We start from the raw sequence: 17,128 nt of genomic DNA, 5'->3' as shown, positions 1-17,128 counted from the left end.
AGACATCCATAGATTCCCTTACTAAAATTCTGAAGGCTGTCTTATTTTATTGACTGTAACATATTTAAGATGATATTCATACAACCCCTGAAGCAGCACTCTATATGCAAATTATCTATGAAAATATATGTTTATCTTTGTTGTGTATGTGTGTTCTATGAAATGGTGTGAAATATCAATGCAATGTTAATGCACAACCCAATTCAAAAAGCAATCTGCAAAGTAGTTTTCCTTCACATGTATTGTTAACATGAAATGCTCAGTTGATAAATAATAGTGGGAGCCCCGAAGGTTATGGAACAGACTCTAGGAAAATCATCATGTGCTGATCACTTTATTCAATATGGCCATTCCCAAAGTTTAATGATGTACACATTTTCAGAGCTACCACTAAAGCACACTATTTTGTCCGCGGCAAAATATGTCTAGCAAAAATCTTGAAGAAAGCTTGCTTTTCATCTGCATTCCTCAGACTGTAGAGCATTGGATTTACTACTGGCGAAACAAGAGCATACAAGGCAGAAGCTACCTTATCTCCTTTACTACCATAGCCCAGTGCAGGAAGTATATAAGCGTAGATGGTGCTTCCACAGTACAAAGTTACCACCATTATGTGGGACGCACAGGTAGAGAAGGCCTTCATTTTCTTCTCAGTAGAGCGCATCTTGACAATAGATGTCAGAATTTGTATGTACGATACTAATATGAAGAGAAAGCAGATCATGCCAAGGAAGATGTCTGTCACTAGGACTGCAATTTTGACAAGGTAGGTATCAGAGAGTGAAACTTTTAGAACTGCTGGTATTTCACAGAAGAAATGGTCTAAATAATTTATTTCAGAGAAGGACAGCTTCAGAATGTAACTAGTGTGGATTGTGGCATTACACAAGCCAACAAACCAGATGATGGCAGCAAGGGAAGCATATATTTTCTTGCACATGATTATTAGATAATGAAGAGGAATGCAGATTGCAACATACCTATCAAAAGCCATCACTGTGAGAAGCATGAGCTCAGTGCCCAGACTCCACGTCAGGAGGTAAAGCTGTGTCATGCAACCAAAGTACGAGATGGACTTTGTTTCAGAGAGCAGGATCACTAGAAATTTCGGGATGATACATGAGGTCAGGCTGATGTCCAGTACAGCCAGATTGATTAGAAAGAAGTACATGGGGGTGTGAAGACGATCATCTGTTGATATGATGAGGATAATAAGGACATTTCCCAGCAGGGCAAGAAGGTACATCAACAGCAAAACTGCAAAGAACGTAGGCTGCATTTGTGGTTGACTGGAGAATCCCATAAAGAAGAACTCTGAGCATGAGGTCTTGTTTGTGTGTTCTGTTAAAATGAGAGGCATCATCTGATAAATGGAAAGCAACGTGATGGCACTAATAGGTAGAAACATAGAGAAGTTATGGTTAGTGAGAGTCATAATTTCCAATATAAAATGTTTCTTATAACTAAAATTAGTTGTCGCAAACATAATTACACATAACAGTTTCTAATCAGCTAAAAAACTCCAATCTCACATTCAGACCTTGTAACATCTTCTAGAGTCTCCACCCAGATTATGCAACATGTTTGTTTAGTTTGTCCAGAAGTGTCTTTGTTCCATTCCTATGGATGAAGCTGGCGCACCATCTTTCCAGCTGACAAATAGTACCTCCTGATGTCCTTCCGTGCATGTGTACCTTCAAGTTTCTGCATTTTTCTAGTTTCCCTCCTCCAGGTAGCCTGGATTTTTTTAGCTTGAAATTGTATTGAAAAACATTACTTTATAATTCCATCAATATGTATGGGATGGGATGAGATCTCTTAGAGTATACTAAACTAAGAAAATTTTTTCCATGCAAAATGTTGACAGTGTGCAGCGCTGAATTGTGACAACTGCAAACTCGATCCCAAGGGGTAAAAAATCGGTGTGATAAACTCTTCACCCAAAGACTTTTGCCCAGATCAAATTCTGCAGGTTGTCCTGATAACACTTACAAGGGAAAAGGCAAGTTAACTTCTGAGAAATGAAATTTGGTAATAACATTTGCTGTCAATACCATTTTTAGAGCAAATATTTGGAATTAGGCAAATTTACTGCACCTGGTAAATTCCTCTCCCCATGAGCACCATTTAGGGGCCACCAGAGTTTGCACCTGTAAATCTTGACTGGCCCCTTACAGCCCCTGGCACTGCCTTTGCGGCCCTTGACTTCAAGGGTGGCAAAATCAGTGCCTTTATGGGCTTTGGGCCGCACCGTCCTTATTTTCTGTTCATTTTTTGTAATACTAGTAATGAATTATATTCACTGTTGGTGTAATAAAAACTGGAGCAAGAGTAGCTGCAATAGGACCTTTGTTGGAAGCTGAAGTATAAGAAAGAAAATGCCTTTAAAGCTATGGTTTGGCATTCATGTAGGTGAGAATGCATGAGACAAAAACGGGTTTGTTGACAATGAATGTCATTGAGTGTCAGCAACTGACCATGAGGAAGTCAGAATGCATGACAATGAGTGAATTAGAACAGAAATTACTTCAAATGTGTGAATGACTGATTATAAGTGAGCAAGATTGAGTGTAAAGGAATGTTAGGGAGGGAGTGGAAATGAGTGATTATGAATGACTAAGAGTGAAAGATTGGGAATGAGTGATTCAGTCACTGAGAAAAAATAAGAATCAGTGGGTGTGATTAAGAGTGAGTGCAAATGATTGTCAGTGAGAAAATATGCATGAGTCACAATTAGCGTGAGTGTGAGTGTGTGAGGGTAAGTGCAAGATATTGATTGAGAATGAACGAGTGCAAGTGAGCTATAGTAAATGAATGAGCATAGGTGAAGGAGGGAGAATGAGCTGAGTAAGTGAATGTAAGTGAGTGTGGAGAATGTGGGTTCTGCTTGCAAATCTGCTGTTGGCCCTTGCATTCTTAAAGCAATTCTTGTACTATTGAGCCAACCATCGGTAATTCCATGTAAAAAAGTAATGTTGAATTACCAAACATACTTAGATTGCTCCTGCAGAATCGTTTTGCCCAGGGCTTCGAAATATTAGCACTGGCATGTTAAAGTTAATACTAGAGGTACTACTTGGCAGCTGGGGCAACCATGGGAAAAATTGGTGCTTGCATACTGGAGAAAATTTTGATGTAGGAGGAACCGGTGGCAAAAAGCCGACACTGGCTCATTCAAGGTACTTCTTGGCTTTAGAGAGGAACATCATGGCATATGGGATGGGGCAACTGTGATAAAGTGCTGTTTCTGACATATTAGAGGTAATGATTGACATATGAGACACATAGTAAAAGGTTAGGCTGTCAAATTGGAAGAATTCCTTGCATTGCAGAAGCAGCAGTACAATACTGACACTGGGACATTGGAAAAAATTTTTTGGCATAAGGGGGCCGCAACCATGCCATATGGGAGGGAAGGCAGTCATACGTGGAAAAATGCTGGACCTGGCATACAAGAAGTCATTTTTGACATGAAGGTCACCTAAAGTATATGGATGGAACTTACATCAAAATTGTGCCATTAGCACATTTTATGTAGGCTTTGGTCTTAAAGGGTACCCATGAGATGTTAATGGCACCTACAACAAAGAAGTGGCACTGGCACATTGGAGGTTATTTTGACATTAGGGTCAACCTTAGCTTATTTTGGAAGTAAAAAATGTATCAACACCTGTGGAAAATCAGGTTTCATTAACGTGGCACACCATGGAAATACATGAATAATTAATGAGTGGCCTTTCAGGACCTATGACTTTTGAACAGGTTTATGTGAAAATTTAGCTTAAAAATAGACTATTTTAATCCATTTTATTCACAAATTGCGCTAGAGAACAGTAGGGTTGGACTGGGACAAAGAATAGGCTTGGTCACAAAAGAAAATAACTGTCCAATATGCAGTCTCCCGAGGTCACTGTTCTGTGAATTGTGTTCCTCAAACTAAATTAGGGGAGGACACAGGTCACCTGAGGCGTGTTGTTAGTAAGGAGCAGGAGCCCTCACCCACCGATAGGTGGCATGCTTCATCATTGGGACTGCTCCTCTTCGGGCCGGCGCTGCAATGCCCGACGGGCCCCACAGGCAGGCTCTTTGCCAGAGATCCTTTGGAATAGTGCCAAACACTGAACTCAGTTGTTGTTGCTCCATTTAACAAACCATATAGGTAAAAAAGTGGACCACATTTGCAAATCAGACCAGTTATGAGCTTGTAAGGACACGCTGTATGGGTATTTTGCAAGGTATGGGAGAATGCATGCATTTGTGCTAGCTGCCGGCAATGTTTGTGGTGATGCCTGGGAAGTGAACAATAAAAACCAGTCCAGCAGAGCATATAGTCAGCCAACTGCTAAAAAGTGTCTCAAACACAAATCTGTCAGACCAGCTCATAGGGCACTTCCTGATAGCACTCTAGGCTAGTGCGACCCTGGAGGAGAACCCCTCCTGAACCCTACATAGAATAGGGCAGTCACACTTGCTTTGCTAACTTGTTACAGTTTAGAGTAAGTGTTACGCTCCCCTACTTAAAAAAAAATTCCCACTACAGTAGGACACAGACGTTGTACACTAGCTTTTGTCAAAGACATTTCTCAGTGCAATTTTAACACATCTAAATAAACAAAATCAATGAACTAAATAAACCCACATTTTTAATCTGTTTATGTCATGTTTCAGTAGTGTGAATACATGAAAAATAATGTGTTTGATAAGATTGTGTTTCACACAAATGCTAATGCCTTGCAAATGATCACACTTAAAAATGTTTCCATAAGGAATATTTTAAGCTAGTAACATAGGCGGTCATTCTGACCTCGGCGGTAAAAGGCTCTTACCGCCGGTCAGAAGTCCGCCATTCTACCGCTGCGGCCGCGGTAAACCGCCACGGTCATTCTGACCCACAACTGCCAAACCGCCGAAAACCCGACATCCACGGAAGGCCGCCTCATCAGCGGTCAGCGATAAACTGGAGATGATCAAACCTCCACCGTCACGCCAACACAAACACGCCCATGCCATTACGACCCACGAATCCACGCAGCGGTCTTTCAACCGCGGTATTCCATTGGCGGTACACACCGCTGCGGTCAAAATACACACACCTTTACAAAACACAGCCACATTGGACAAATCGAAATACACACACCTGATACACATACACACACCACACCCACACATCCAATCAACTATAAAACACACACCCACATCACCCACAAACCCCCACTACTAGAAATTCGGAGAGAAGGCGAGAGAGAGAGAGAGCACAGCTATCGAAAACCCCAACACACAGAGGAACACAAAATCATCACCCACACCACATCCACGCACAAAACACCACACACCACCACACACACCACACTCATCACCACAAACACCACCCCACACCACCCCATGGCACCCCAAAGACACCCCAGGTTCTCGGACCAAGAACTCAGGGTCATGGTGGAGGAAATAATCAGGGTAGAGCCCCAGCTATTCGGCACACAGGTGCAGCACACCACAATAGCCAGGAAGGCGGAGCTATGGCAAAGGATCGTCAACAGGGTCAACGCTGTGGGAGAGCATCCCAGAAACCGGGAAGACATCCGAAAGTGCTGGAACGACCTACGGGGGAAGGTGCGGTCGATGGTGTCAAGACACAACATCGCTGTGCAGAAGACTGGCGGCGGACCCCCACCCACTCCACCCGAATTCACAGCATGGGAGCAAGAGGTCTTGAACATCCTGCATCCTGAGGGCCTCGTTGGAGTAGGCGGAGGAATGGACTCTGGTAAGTCTAATCCCAACTACTTCACCCCCCCAACAACCAGCATGCCAACCCACACCCCCACCCTCACCCCCAACCCCCCAGCACACATCCTCCCTGCCAATGTCTCACCAGCACAACCCACCCAACACAACACCAATCCCTGAATGCCAACACAAACCATGGACACCCATCACCCAAGCATGACCACTGCACATACCCATCCCCCCCACAAACCACCCTCACAACTCCTCCCACAAGGGAATGCCAGCACTGGGGGACAAGGGCACCCACAAATCACACGCCATGGCACACACAGAAGCAATAACCATACTCTTTTACCCCTGCAGGGCCCGAACGCCAACACACCGGCCAGGAGGGTCCAGATTTGTCCATCCCGCCCCCAGAACAGGCCCCCAGTGATGACAGCAGCTCTGTCGACCTAGAACCTGATGACCAGCCCGGACCATCGGGGACCTCTGGACAGTCGGTTCCCCACACACAGACACAGGCCACAGCAGACTCAACCCCCTCTGGGAATACCAGCACAGCTCTCACCTAGCGGGCCCATGCCTCTGTCTCCAGGACGCGTCAATCAGCGGTGTGTCCGCCACTACAGGGCACCCAGGCTGACCCACCACCCCAACAACAACAGGGACCTGGGGGCAGTGGTAGTGGGCACACCGTCCAGGGGACAGAGGCCCGGGGAAACAGGGCAACTGGGAGGGCTGCTATGCGAGAGGGGGTTGACCGGCCCAGAGAACCCACTCTCCAAGAGGCCCTCACCACCATCATGGGAGCATACCACCACTCCCAGGAGACGATGGTGACGGTACTGGCCAGGTTCCAGGAGATCCAGGCACAGCAGGAGGAACGGTACATGGGGTTCAGAGACGAACTCAGGAACATCGGTACCGCAATGGGGACCATCGTCCTGGCCCTCAACCAGATAGTCACCACATTGCGGGACCATGTGGCACCCCAAAGGGCCTCTGTCACCAGCCGGGACGACGAACAGCCTACCACCTCCGCCGGCGCTAGTGGACACCACACCACGACAGGCCACCAGAACCCCACCTCCTGCTGAAGATCAACCACCCCGCAAGCGGAACCTGAGATCACACAAGAAGACAGAGTAGGATGCCAAGACCCCCGCCAGCAAACGATACCTCCTAATGTCATCCCACTGTCCCACATTGTCACCCTGTCCAACCTTGAACTGCCCCTGCTCCATCCTTCCACAGGCATATGGGCAATGCACCTGTGCTACTGAGAACTGGACTCTGCCATGGACATTACTCCACCCCCACCCATCACCGTTTTACTATCATGGACCTATGCGCAGCACTTAAAATAAATCACCAATTGCACTTCAAATGTCAGGAGTCTGATTGTATTCTTTACAAATGTATTACACATAACGGTGCAATAATGTTCATTTACATTGTGATGACAACATACCAGTGTCAATAAGCATTAGTCCATGGGCAAACAAAGCAGAAGTCACGCTGTGGGTCATACAGCTCTGAAAAGGGAAGGGAAAGTCAAAAATCAGTGAAAAGGAACTGGGGGGAAACACAGAAAGTAGAGATGCAGGAGGCCAGAAGTAAATGTTAAATGGCGTGGGTGATTCTTACCTGTGTGCTACTGAAAATACTGTTGTATAACTGTGTCCCTGTTGTCCGTGTCGTCCCCATCGTCTTCCTCCTCTTCACTCTCCACAGGCTCCACAGCTGCTATAACATCACCATCTGGACCATCCTCCTGCAGGAAAGGCACCTGGCGTCGCAATGCAAGATTGTGAAGCATACAGCAGGCCACGATGATATGACACACCTTCTTTGGTGAGTACATGAGGGATCCCCCTGTCATATGCAGGCACCTAAACCTGGCCTTCAGGACCCCGAAGGTCCGTTCTATAATCCTCCTAGTGCGCCTATGTGCCTCATTGTACCGTTCCTCTGCCCTGGTCCGGGGATTCCTCACTGGGGTCAATAGCCAAGGCAGGTTGGGGTAACCAGAGTCACCTATTAGCCACACACGGTGTCTCTGTAGCTGTTCCATCACATAAGGGATGCTGCTATTTCGCATGACATACACGTCATGCACTGACCCCGGGAACTTGGCATTTAGATGGGAGATGTACTGGTCAGCCAACCAGACCACCTGGACATTCATCGAATGGTAATTTTTTCTATTTCTGTACACCTGCTCATTGTCTTTTGGGGGTACTAAAGCCACATGGGTCCCATCAATGGCACCAATGATGTTGGGGATATGTCCAAGGGCATAGAAATCACCCTTCACAGTGGCCAAATCACCCTCCTCAGGGAAAACAATGTATCTCCGCATGTATTTCATCAGGGCAGACAACACTCTGGACAAAACCTTAGAAAACATAGGCTGAGACATCCCTGATGACATGGCCACTGTTGTCTGAAAAGACCCACTTGCCAAAAAATGGAGTACTGACAGAACCTGCACCAGAGGGGGAATCCCTGTGGGTTGGCGGATGGGGGACATCAGGTCTGGCTCCAGCTGGGCACACAGTTCATGTATAGTGGCTCGGTCAAGTCGGTATCGAAGTATAATATGTCGTTCTTCCATTGTCGACAGGTCCACCAGCGGTCGGTACACGGGAGGATTCATCCTTCTCCTCGCAAGTCCCAGCGGACGGTGCCTAGGAAGGACAACATGGAGCACAGAGTCAAGCAACCCACAGGTTCGTTCACACAGCTTGCACAGTACACGAATCGCTATGCATTGAAAGGCTTGTATGAGTGGCAATGCAAGGCCTAGGCCTGTGTGACGCAGTAGAAATCATGCCATGTGGGCCCTTGAAATGGCGGCTGCCTGACCTGTGAAGTGTGACAGTGGGATGTGAGGTCACTGCGCTGGCGTGGCACACCGTGGCGGTAGGCGGTCGAAGACCGCGGCGCAAAGCAGCATTGGTTAACATTGAACCCTATGGGTCTCAGGAGCCAATGACGATGTGCGCCGGCGGTCGCGGTACGCATCGCCGCGGGTGTGACCGCCATTTTCTATCTGCTTAATCACTCGAAACCTGATCATCCACAGGAGAGGACCTATACTGCAAGTGCTGCTGTGACCTCGGTCTGGAAGAGACAATGGCTGCTGCGACTGGGGAAAGGGCCCCTGCCTTCACTTCAGAAGAGTTGGAGAAACTTGTGGATGGGGTCCTGCCCCAGTATGCGCTACTCTACGGTCCTCCAGACCAACAGGTAAGTACACTGGGTGCACGTTGAATGGGCTATGCCTGGGTTGTGTATGGTGGATGTAAGATGGTGGGGTGGGGAGCGAATGAGGAGTGCAAGGCACGACAGATGAGAGCATGTGCCACATGGCAGGGTTGGGGAGGGGGGGGCAATCACATCTAACATGCAGAAAAATGTTGAAATTTCCTTTCCCACCCTGTACATGTCAAATAGGTCAGCGCCCATCAGAAAGTCGACATTTGGCGTGCCATGGCCAAGGAAGTCCGGGACCTGGGGGTCCACAACAGACGGGGCACCCACTGCCGAAAGAGGTGGGAGGACATCCACCGCGGGACCAGGAAGACCGCCGAGTCACTGCTGGGGATGGCCTCCCAACGTAGGAGGGGTGCCAGCCGCCAATTGACCCCCCTGATGTCCCAGATCCTGGCGGTGGCCTACCCCGATTTGGATGGGCGCGTGAGGACATCACAGCAGACACAAGGGGGTGAGTACCAGCACATTCTGCTATCTTTACACGCAGTGGAGGCGTATGGGTGGGGGAGGAGGGCTGTGGGTGACATTAGGCCAGGGCGCTTTCTGTAGTGTAGTCCCCTCCTTTAGGCATGGCCCTGTGCCCCCGCCCCCCACCTCTGTAGGGTGCCAAGTACAGCAATCCATGGTCCTGCATCACCCATGTGCGCATTTGTTGTCCATAGACCTGTTGGCCTAGTCACAAGTACTGAGTAGTGTACCCCGATTGAGCGGCGTAGTGCATGAGGCTCCTGTGTCTGTCCTCTCCGCCAACGGTGTTGACAATGCATGCACTCAACCTGTTTTTATTTCTGCCCCCACCCTTTTTCTTTATCTTCTTGTGCATGTGTGCATTAGCATCATCAGGCGGAGGAGAATTGGCATCGGAGCACGAGGGAGCTGCAAATCACAAGACCCCGGTGGGCCATGGTACAGACACCGAGGTCACCAGTGATACGGAGGGCGTGGGGAGCACCACAACGGGGACCCGTGGTGACACCAGCGACACCGACACGTCCTCGGAAGGGAGCTCCCTAGCGGTGGCGGCAACATCCGGGCCCGCCGCCTCTACAGGTACAGCGCCACCCAGAGCACCAGCTCCGCCCTCCCAGCAGCCCCTCAGCCTTCGCTCCGTGCCCGCTCGCCCAAGAAGGCGGGCATCTCCTTCGCCCCAGGCACCTCAGGCCCTGCCCATGTTAGCCCTGCTGCCCTCAGTGAGGAGGTCATTGACCTCCTACAGACCATCATTGTTGGGCAGTCTACCCTTTTGAATGCCATCCAGGGGGTAGAGAGGGAGGTGCATCGGAGCAATGCATACCTGGAGGGCATTCATTCGGGTCAGGCTGCCCATCAACGATCGTTCAATGCTCTGGCCTCAGCACTGACGGCAGCCATTGTCCCTGTTTCCAGCCTCCCTCTCCTAACTGCCTCCACCCTGTCTCTGTCTCCTGTTCCTCAGCCTATCCCATCCACACCAACAGACCAGCCTGCACACACCTCAACACCCAAGGGCAGCTCATCCAGACATAAGCACCACAGATCACACAAGCATTCACCCAAGCAACACCCAGATGCAGACATGCCAACAGTCACTACCACCCCTGTGTCCCCCTCCTCCTCGTCTCCCTCCTCCCTCCCTGTGACGTCTCCACTCACACCTCCATGCACACCACCATCAGCCAATACTTCCATCACCAGCACACCCTCCAGTACAGTCCGCACACGTGCAGTCACCACCCCCACTGCCATTTACATGTCCCCTGTGTCCTCTCCCACTGTGCCTGTCACCCCCTCTTCCAAGACACACAAACGCAGGCAGCCACACACCCAACAGCCAACCACCTCACGACAGCCTACGTCACATGCACCTGCACCCAAAGACAGCACACCTGACTCTCCTACAACCACATCCTCTTCCTCCACTCCCATACCCACTACACCTACCCTTTACGTTGGTCCTAAAAAACTTTACCTCTCCAAACTTAACCTCTTTGCCCCACCTGACCCACCCCCTCCATCTGCTAAGAGTCCCAAGAGCACCTCAGCCACCACCAGCCCTGCTTCAAGTGTCACCATTGTGCACGGGTTTTGGAGTCCACCCTTTCCCAGCACTGATACATCGGCCAGCAGCAAGGGGACAGCCAGCCCACCCCTGGAAAGAGGACCCGTAAAATTAAGGGCCGCCGCGAGAAGACTGACACGGCTGCCCCCAAGGAGCAAAGTCCTGGGCCGTCACCTGCCACAACATCCAGGGGAGGCAAGGGCCAGAGAGCCTTATCGAAGGAGGGCAAGGGCAGCAGGGCGGAGAAGTCAGCCAGCAGGGGCGCGGACCAGGAGGGCCCCACAAGCCCCATCCCGGGTGTGAGGGAGGACACCCACGGGCCCAGGACTCCTTCACAGAAGGGTCCAGCAACTGCATGGTCGGAGGGCGACTAAGCAGGGAGTCCTGGCCAGGTCTGGCTCCCTTGAATGACTGGACAAGCACCGCTGAAGAGGGCCCCGCCGTGCAGAAAGACACCGCTGAAGAGGGCCCCGCCGTGCAGAAAGACACCGCTGAAGAGGGCCACGCCGTGCAGAAAGGCACCGCTGAAGAGGGTCCCGCCGTGCAGAAAGGCACCGCTGAAGAGGGCCCCGCCGGGCAGAAAGACACTGCTGAAGAGGGCCCCGCCGTGCAGAAAGACACCGCTGAAGAGGGCCATGCCGTGCAGAAAGGCACCGCTCCGCTGGGCCCCGCCGTCTCAAGCACCGCTCCGCTGGGCCCTTCCTATCAAGCACCGCTCTGCTGGGCCCTTCCTGTCAAGCACCGCTCCGCTGGGCCCCGCCGTCTCAAGCACCGCTCCGCTGGGCCCTTCCTGTCAAGCACCGCTCCGCTGGGCCCCGCCGTCTCAAGCACCGCTCCGCTGGGCCCTTCCTGTCAAGCACCGCTAGCCCATTGACAGTGCCGGTTCTGTGTCGAGCTAGTGTTCACGCTGCACTCGGGGCACCCTGCCTCCTCCATTACCTGTGGAGTCTGTGATCCACCTGATGGCCTGTGTCTCTACACTCCCCAGGATGGCACAGTGGGCAGACCACCCACTGTAGAGACTTGTGAGACTGTGGCTTTGCACTCCCCAGGATGGCACAGTGGGCAGACCACCCACTGTAGAGACTTGTGAGACTGTGGCTTTGCACTCCCCAGGATGGCACAGTGGGCATGGTGGACCCTTCGTGGATCTGGCGTCGTGGACTCATGTGGCTGAGGTGCCCCCCCTTCCCTTCCCCCTGAGGTGCCTGTAGTTTTGTCATCTGATGCCCCAGCAGTGTTCTCTCCAACGGACTCAGGTCTCCTGTGTGGGCTTTGCCCATGTGTTGATACACTTTGGCCCACGGACAGTGGAAATTTAAGTGACTGTGCAGGACTTATTGCCTATGTTGATCGGTTTTGCAATGTTCTTTCTCACTTTAATTATGTCTTTGCATTATTCCAGGGGGTTTGGGTGGTGTCACTGTGACTTGGTGCTCTGCATTGGTGTGTAGATAGTTGGGGTCGCATATGTGTGTGCCCGTAAGCTTTCCTCCTCCCCCCTCCCCTGTGTCGTAGGTGCAGTACTCACCGTTGACATCTGCGCCGGCGTTCGTACTCGTGGTAGATGAGCAGGTAGACAATAGCTGGTAGGATGTTTAATTCGGGTTCCATGCTGTTCTCCGTCCTCGTGGAGTGTGTATAGGTGAGCGTTTTCCCGTTCGTAGTCTGTTTCCACCGTGTTTTAATCGGCGGGGCTCCCACCCCGGAAAAGGTGGCGGATTGGTGAGTTGTGATAGGGTGGGCGGTTCATTGTCTGCCGCCTGCCTGTTGGCGGTGACCGCCGCGCTGTTTGTCTGTCCCGCCGTGGCGGTCGGAGTGTTAAAGTGGCAGCCTGTGTTGGCGGTTCCCGCCAGGGTCAGAATACCTTTTTTTTGACCGCCTGCCTGTTGGCGTGTTGGCCGCCGCTTTATCACCGACCGCCAGGGTTGGAATGACCCCCATAGTTTGTTACACATGATCAATATCAGTGGTTCCTAAGCATTTTAGAAACCACAACTCACTTTTTAGAATGTCAAACGTTCACAACCCACCTAAATTTAAAGGACAAAAGGCAGGGTGATTTTAGAATGTAGCAAAAGCACCATGCTGTAGCAAATTGGGTTGCTGTGAATATTTAGCATTTGTATTCAACAAAGTTCAGAATTACAAAAATATGCACTTTACTTTTGCTCTTATATCTGCTGAATGCAGAAAATTCAGTTACAAGTGTTTACATTTTCTTTGGTGTTGAAAAAGGCAACATCCTACATCGTTTCCTTTCCCACTTCCTCTACTCTAGCAAAATTGTCACATAATTCACTTTAAAAACGCATCTCACTTTGCAGTCAAAGAAAGTAAAAGTAAAATAAACTCAAATCCACTGTTAAAAGAATAAGCATTCTGACATTTGACCGCCACCTTTGAAGCACCCATTGGACTAGATAAACACAGAATTTAAAGGCAATTTTTTTATTGCTCAGACTTTCCAGGCCCTCCAAAAATCAGTTTGCGACCCACTAGTGGGTTTCTGGTTGGCAGTCAGTTTGCACTCTGTCCAAGCAGGGATGCTCACTCTAGTCAGGGTAACTGAGGTAAACTCCTAAGATAACCCCTGCTCACCCCCTTGGTAGCTTGGCACAAGCAGTCAGGCTTACCTCAAAGGCAATGTGTACCAACACACACAGTAAGACAGTGAAAACACTACAAAATGGACACCACACCAGTTTAGAAAAAGGAAATATTTATCTAAATCAAACAAGACCAGAACAATAAAAATCCAACATACACAGAGTCTTACCCCATAGAAAACAATGTAAACAATGATTTTACACAAAGCACCTGGTTTGCGTCAAAAATAAAGCTGCGCTGGTAAGCATGCATTGAAAAGGTCAGCGATGCATTGATTTGTCACTCACAAGTGAGTCTGTGCATTGTTTTCTCCTCCAGTTGGGTAGGCACTGCATAATTTTCTCTCCCGCAAGAGAGAGATGCGTCGATTTCCGGACGGGCACCTCAGATCCATGCATGCTTGTGTTGATTTGTGATGATGCGTGAGAAAACCGGTTGCACAGTGTCAGAAAACTGTGCTGTGTGGGGTTTGTGTCATTATCAGCAGCTGCAAGCAGGTGTTGTGTTGTTTCTCCAGCTGCGATGCATTGATCTCACAGCCGGGATGCAGGTGGAGTGTCGATTTTAGCCGCAAAGCGGGTGTTGTGTTGTTTTTCAGCTGCATTGCAGGTGATGCATCGAAAATGTCCCTGCACGGCATCCTGTGTGTCTATTTCAGTTTTGTTCTACCAATCTCACCTTTCAAGGGCCCAGAGACTTGATGGGGCACCACTTGCCAGGGCAAGAGTCTCAGCAGAGAGAAGGGAAACTTCACTGTAAGGATATTTAAAGGCAGTACCCATGTTAACCTATGGGAGAGATAGGCCTTGCAACAGTGAAAACTGAATTTGGCAGTACTTCACCGTTAGGACATGTAATGCACATCAGTACATGCCACACTTTTAACATACACTGCAACCTGCCCATGGGGCTACCTAGGGCATTACTTAGGGGTGCCTTACATGAATAAAAACTGAAGGTTTAGGCCCGGCAATTAGGGACACTTGTTAAGTCGAATTGGCAGTTCAAAACTGCACACAGAGACACTGCAGTTGCAGGTCTGAGCCATGTTTACAGGGCTACTAATGTGGGTTGCACAACCAGTGCAACACCTGATTTGGATATAGGCTTTCCTTTGAGGTGGTGAAAAAGCAATAAATAGTTGTTCAGTGTCTCTAAAAAAAAATGTTTTGTAGAACATACGGGGTCTTTTGACATCTAATGTGTGGAGAGCACTCTCCACAATCAATTCTGGTTGAGAGAAAAAACTGTAACTCGACTGATTGAGGTGAAAGTCAGAAACAACTTTTGGTAGAAATTTAGGTTTGGTGCATTGGACCACCCTGTCTCCTTGGAGATGGAAGAAAGTTTGTTCCAAGGTATATGCCTAAAGCCTGCTAACGCGTTTAAGTGAGGTAATAACAATTAAAAATGACACTTTCCAATAACGATATTGAAGGAGACAGGTATGCAGGGGCTCAAAAGGAGAGCCCATGAGTCGTGTAAGAACAATGTTAAGATTCCATGAAGGTGCAGCTGGAACCCGTGGTGGAATTACTCTCAGGCCCCTCCATGAAGGCTTTAATGAGTGGTATTTTTAATAGAGACATGTGTTGCTTATTTTGTAGATAGACAGCTAATGCAGTGAGATGCACCCATATGGAGGTGAATGCTAGCCCAGAGAGTTGTAAATGAAGCAGGTAAAATACAGTGTTTTGTACAGTGCATTAAAAGGATCAATTTCTTTTGAATGACAATAACAAACAAACCTCTTCCATTTAGCTGTGTGACATGACTACAAGCTTCTCTGAGAATAGCCATAAATTGAGGTGGTAGATTCAGGTAACCAAATTCTATGACCTCAGGAGTCAAATCGCCAGGTTGAGAGCCTTGGGATCTGGGTGCCTCATTTCTCCATGGTTCTGAGTGCCAAGGTCCGGCCTGTTGGGAATCTCCTTGTGAGGGACTACAGAAAGGTCCAGTAATATTGGGCCCATCAGCCCTGGTGCACATGTCGGAGCCACTAGTACTAGAGTGAGCAATGTCTGCCTGAGCTTTCGAGCTAGAAATGGAAGGAAAGTCGGAAAAACATAGGCAAATATCCCTGACAAATGAATCTACAGTGTGTTGCCCTTAGATGGTGGGTTTGGGAACCTGGATGCGAAATTTAGACATTTTGCATTTTCTATGGTTGCGAAAAGATCTACTCGAGGGAAACCCCCCATCTAAGAAATTATAGAAGGAGGACTTAGGGGTGGAGTTCTCACTTGTGGACATGTTGCTGCATCCTGCTGAGGACATCTGCAAAGTCGTCTGTTACTGGAAGGTACTGCCCTAACAGGTGAATGATGTGATGCAAAGCACATCTCCAAATTATCTGAGATAGGTGAGATAATTGTAGAGAATGTGTCCACCCTATTTTTGTAGATAATGCATGGTTGTCATTGTTTGTTCGGACTAGGACAACCTTGCCAATTAGGTGAGGTAGCAATGTTTTCAATGCTAGGTGAATAGCTTGAAGCTCTACATAGCTGATGTGGGGACCCTGGTGTTTGGTGTCCTTGAGACCCTGTAATGTGAGATCCTGCAAGTGTGCACCCCATCCCATGAGTGATGCTTCCTTTGCGACAGTGAGGTGGGGAACAGGGCTGAGGAAAAGCTGCCCTCGTAATAAGTTGTTGGTATTCCACCACTGCAGGGAGTTATGTGTGGCAGTCTATCATCACTAGATCTTCTAACTGACCCTGTAACTGAGACCACTGTCCTACTAGGCTTTGGAGTAACAGATGCAAGGGGTACTATGGCAACACAGGAGGCCATCATCGTTGGGAGATGCACGAGTCTCCTCACTGCGAGTTATTGATTTGTCTGAAACAACGTTTGGAAACTCTTGATTCTTGCACAATTGGGATAGGCTAATCCTATTTGTCTGTTTAGAATAGGCCCTAGGTATGGCTGAAACCGCAGAGGTTGAAGTTGAGATTTTGTGATATTGATGGAGAACCCTAAGCATTGGAGCAGATCTATTGTAACCCGAGTGTGTTGTTGACACTGTTCATGAATGTTGGCTTTGATAAGCCTGAACATGCACTTTTTGTCTGCGTAGATGGGCTGGTACCACCACTAGGCATTTGGTGAATACCCGAGGTGCAGTAGTTGCCCCAAAAGGTAGGACTTTGAACTGATAATGTTTGCTGCCCACTACAAACCTGAGATATTTGCAATGTGCTGGGTATATTAGTATGTGAAAATAGGCGTCCTTTAGGTCTAGTGTACCCATAAAGTCACTGTGTTGGAGAGGTGGCTTCATGTCTTGCAAGGTAACCATGTGGAAGTGCTCTGACCGGATGTACTTGTTTTGGGGCCTGAGGTCTAAAATTCACCTCAGCGATCCGTCCTTTTTGGTATTAGGAAGTATAGAATGTATACCCCTGAACCATTATGACGTAGAGGGATGGATTCTGTAGCTCCTTTGAGAAGAAGAGCTTACACATA

At 48.9% G+C, this 17,128-nt stretch overlaps 1 protein-coding gene across 1 annotated transcript; it reads right to left on the bottom strand.

Moving 5' to 3' along the window:
* Positions 1-400: 400 nt before the first annotated feature.
* Positions 401-1,435, bottom strand: LOC138287106 (olfactory receptor 13G1-like). Its single transcript, XM_069227467.1, has one exon. It carries the CDS (start codon positions 1,433-1,435, stop codon positions 401-403), a length of 1,035 nt encoding a protein of 344 aa, XP_069083568.1.
* Between the last annotated feature and the right edge of the window lie 15,693 nt (positions 1,436-17,128).

This window comes from Pleurodeles waltl, chromosome 4_1 (assembly GCF_031143425.1).
Source record: "Pleurodeles waltl isolate 20211129_DDA chromosome 4_1, aPleWal1.hap1.20221129, whole genome shotgun sequence".
Taxonomy (NCBI): Eukaryota; Metazoa; Chordata; class Amphibia; order Caudata; family Salamandridae; genus Pleurodeles; species Pleurodeles waltl.
The sequence above is the reverse complement of the archived record's forward strand: the minus strand, read 5'-3'. Positions and strand labels throughout refer to the sequence as shown.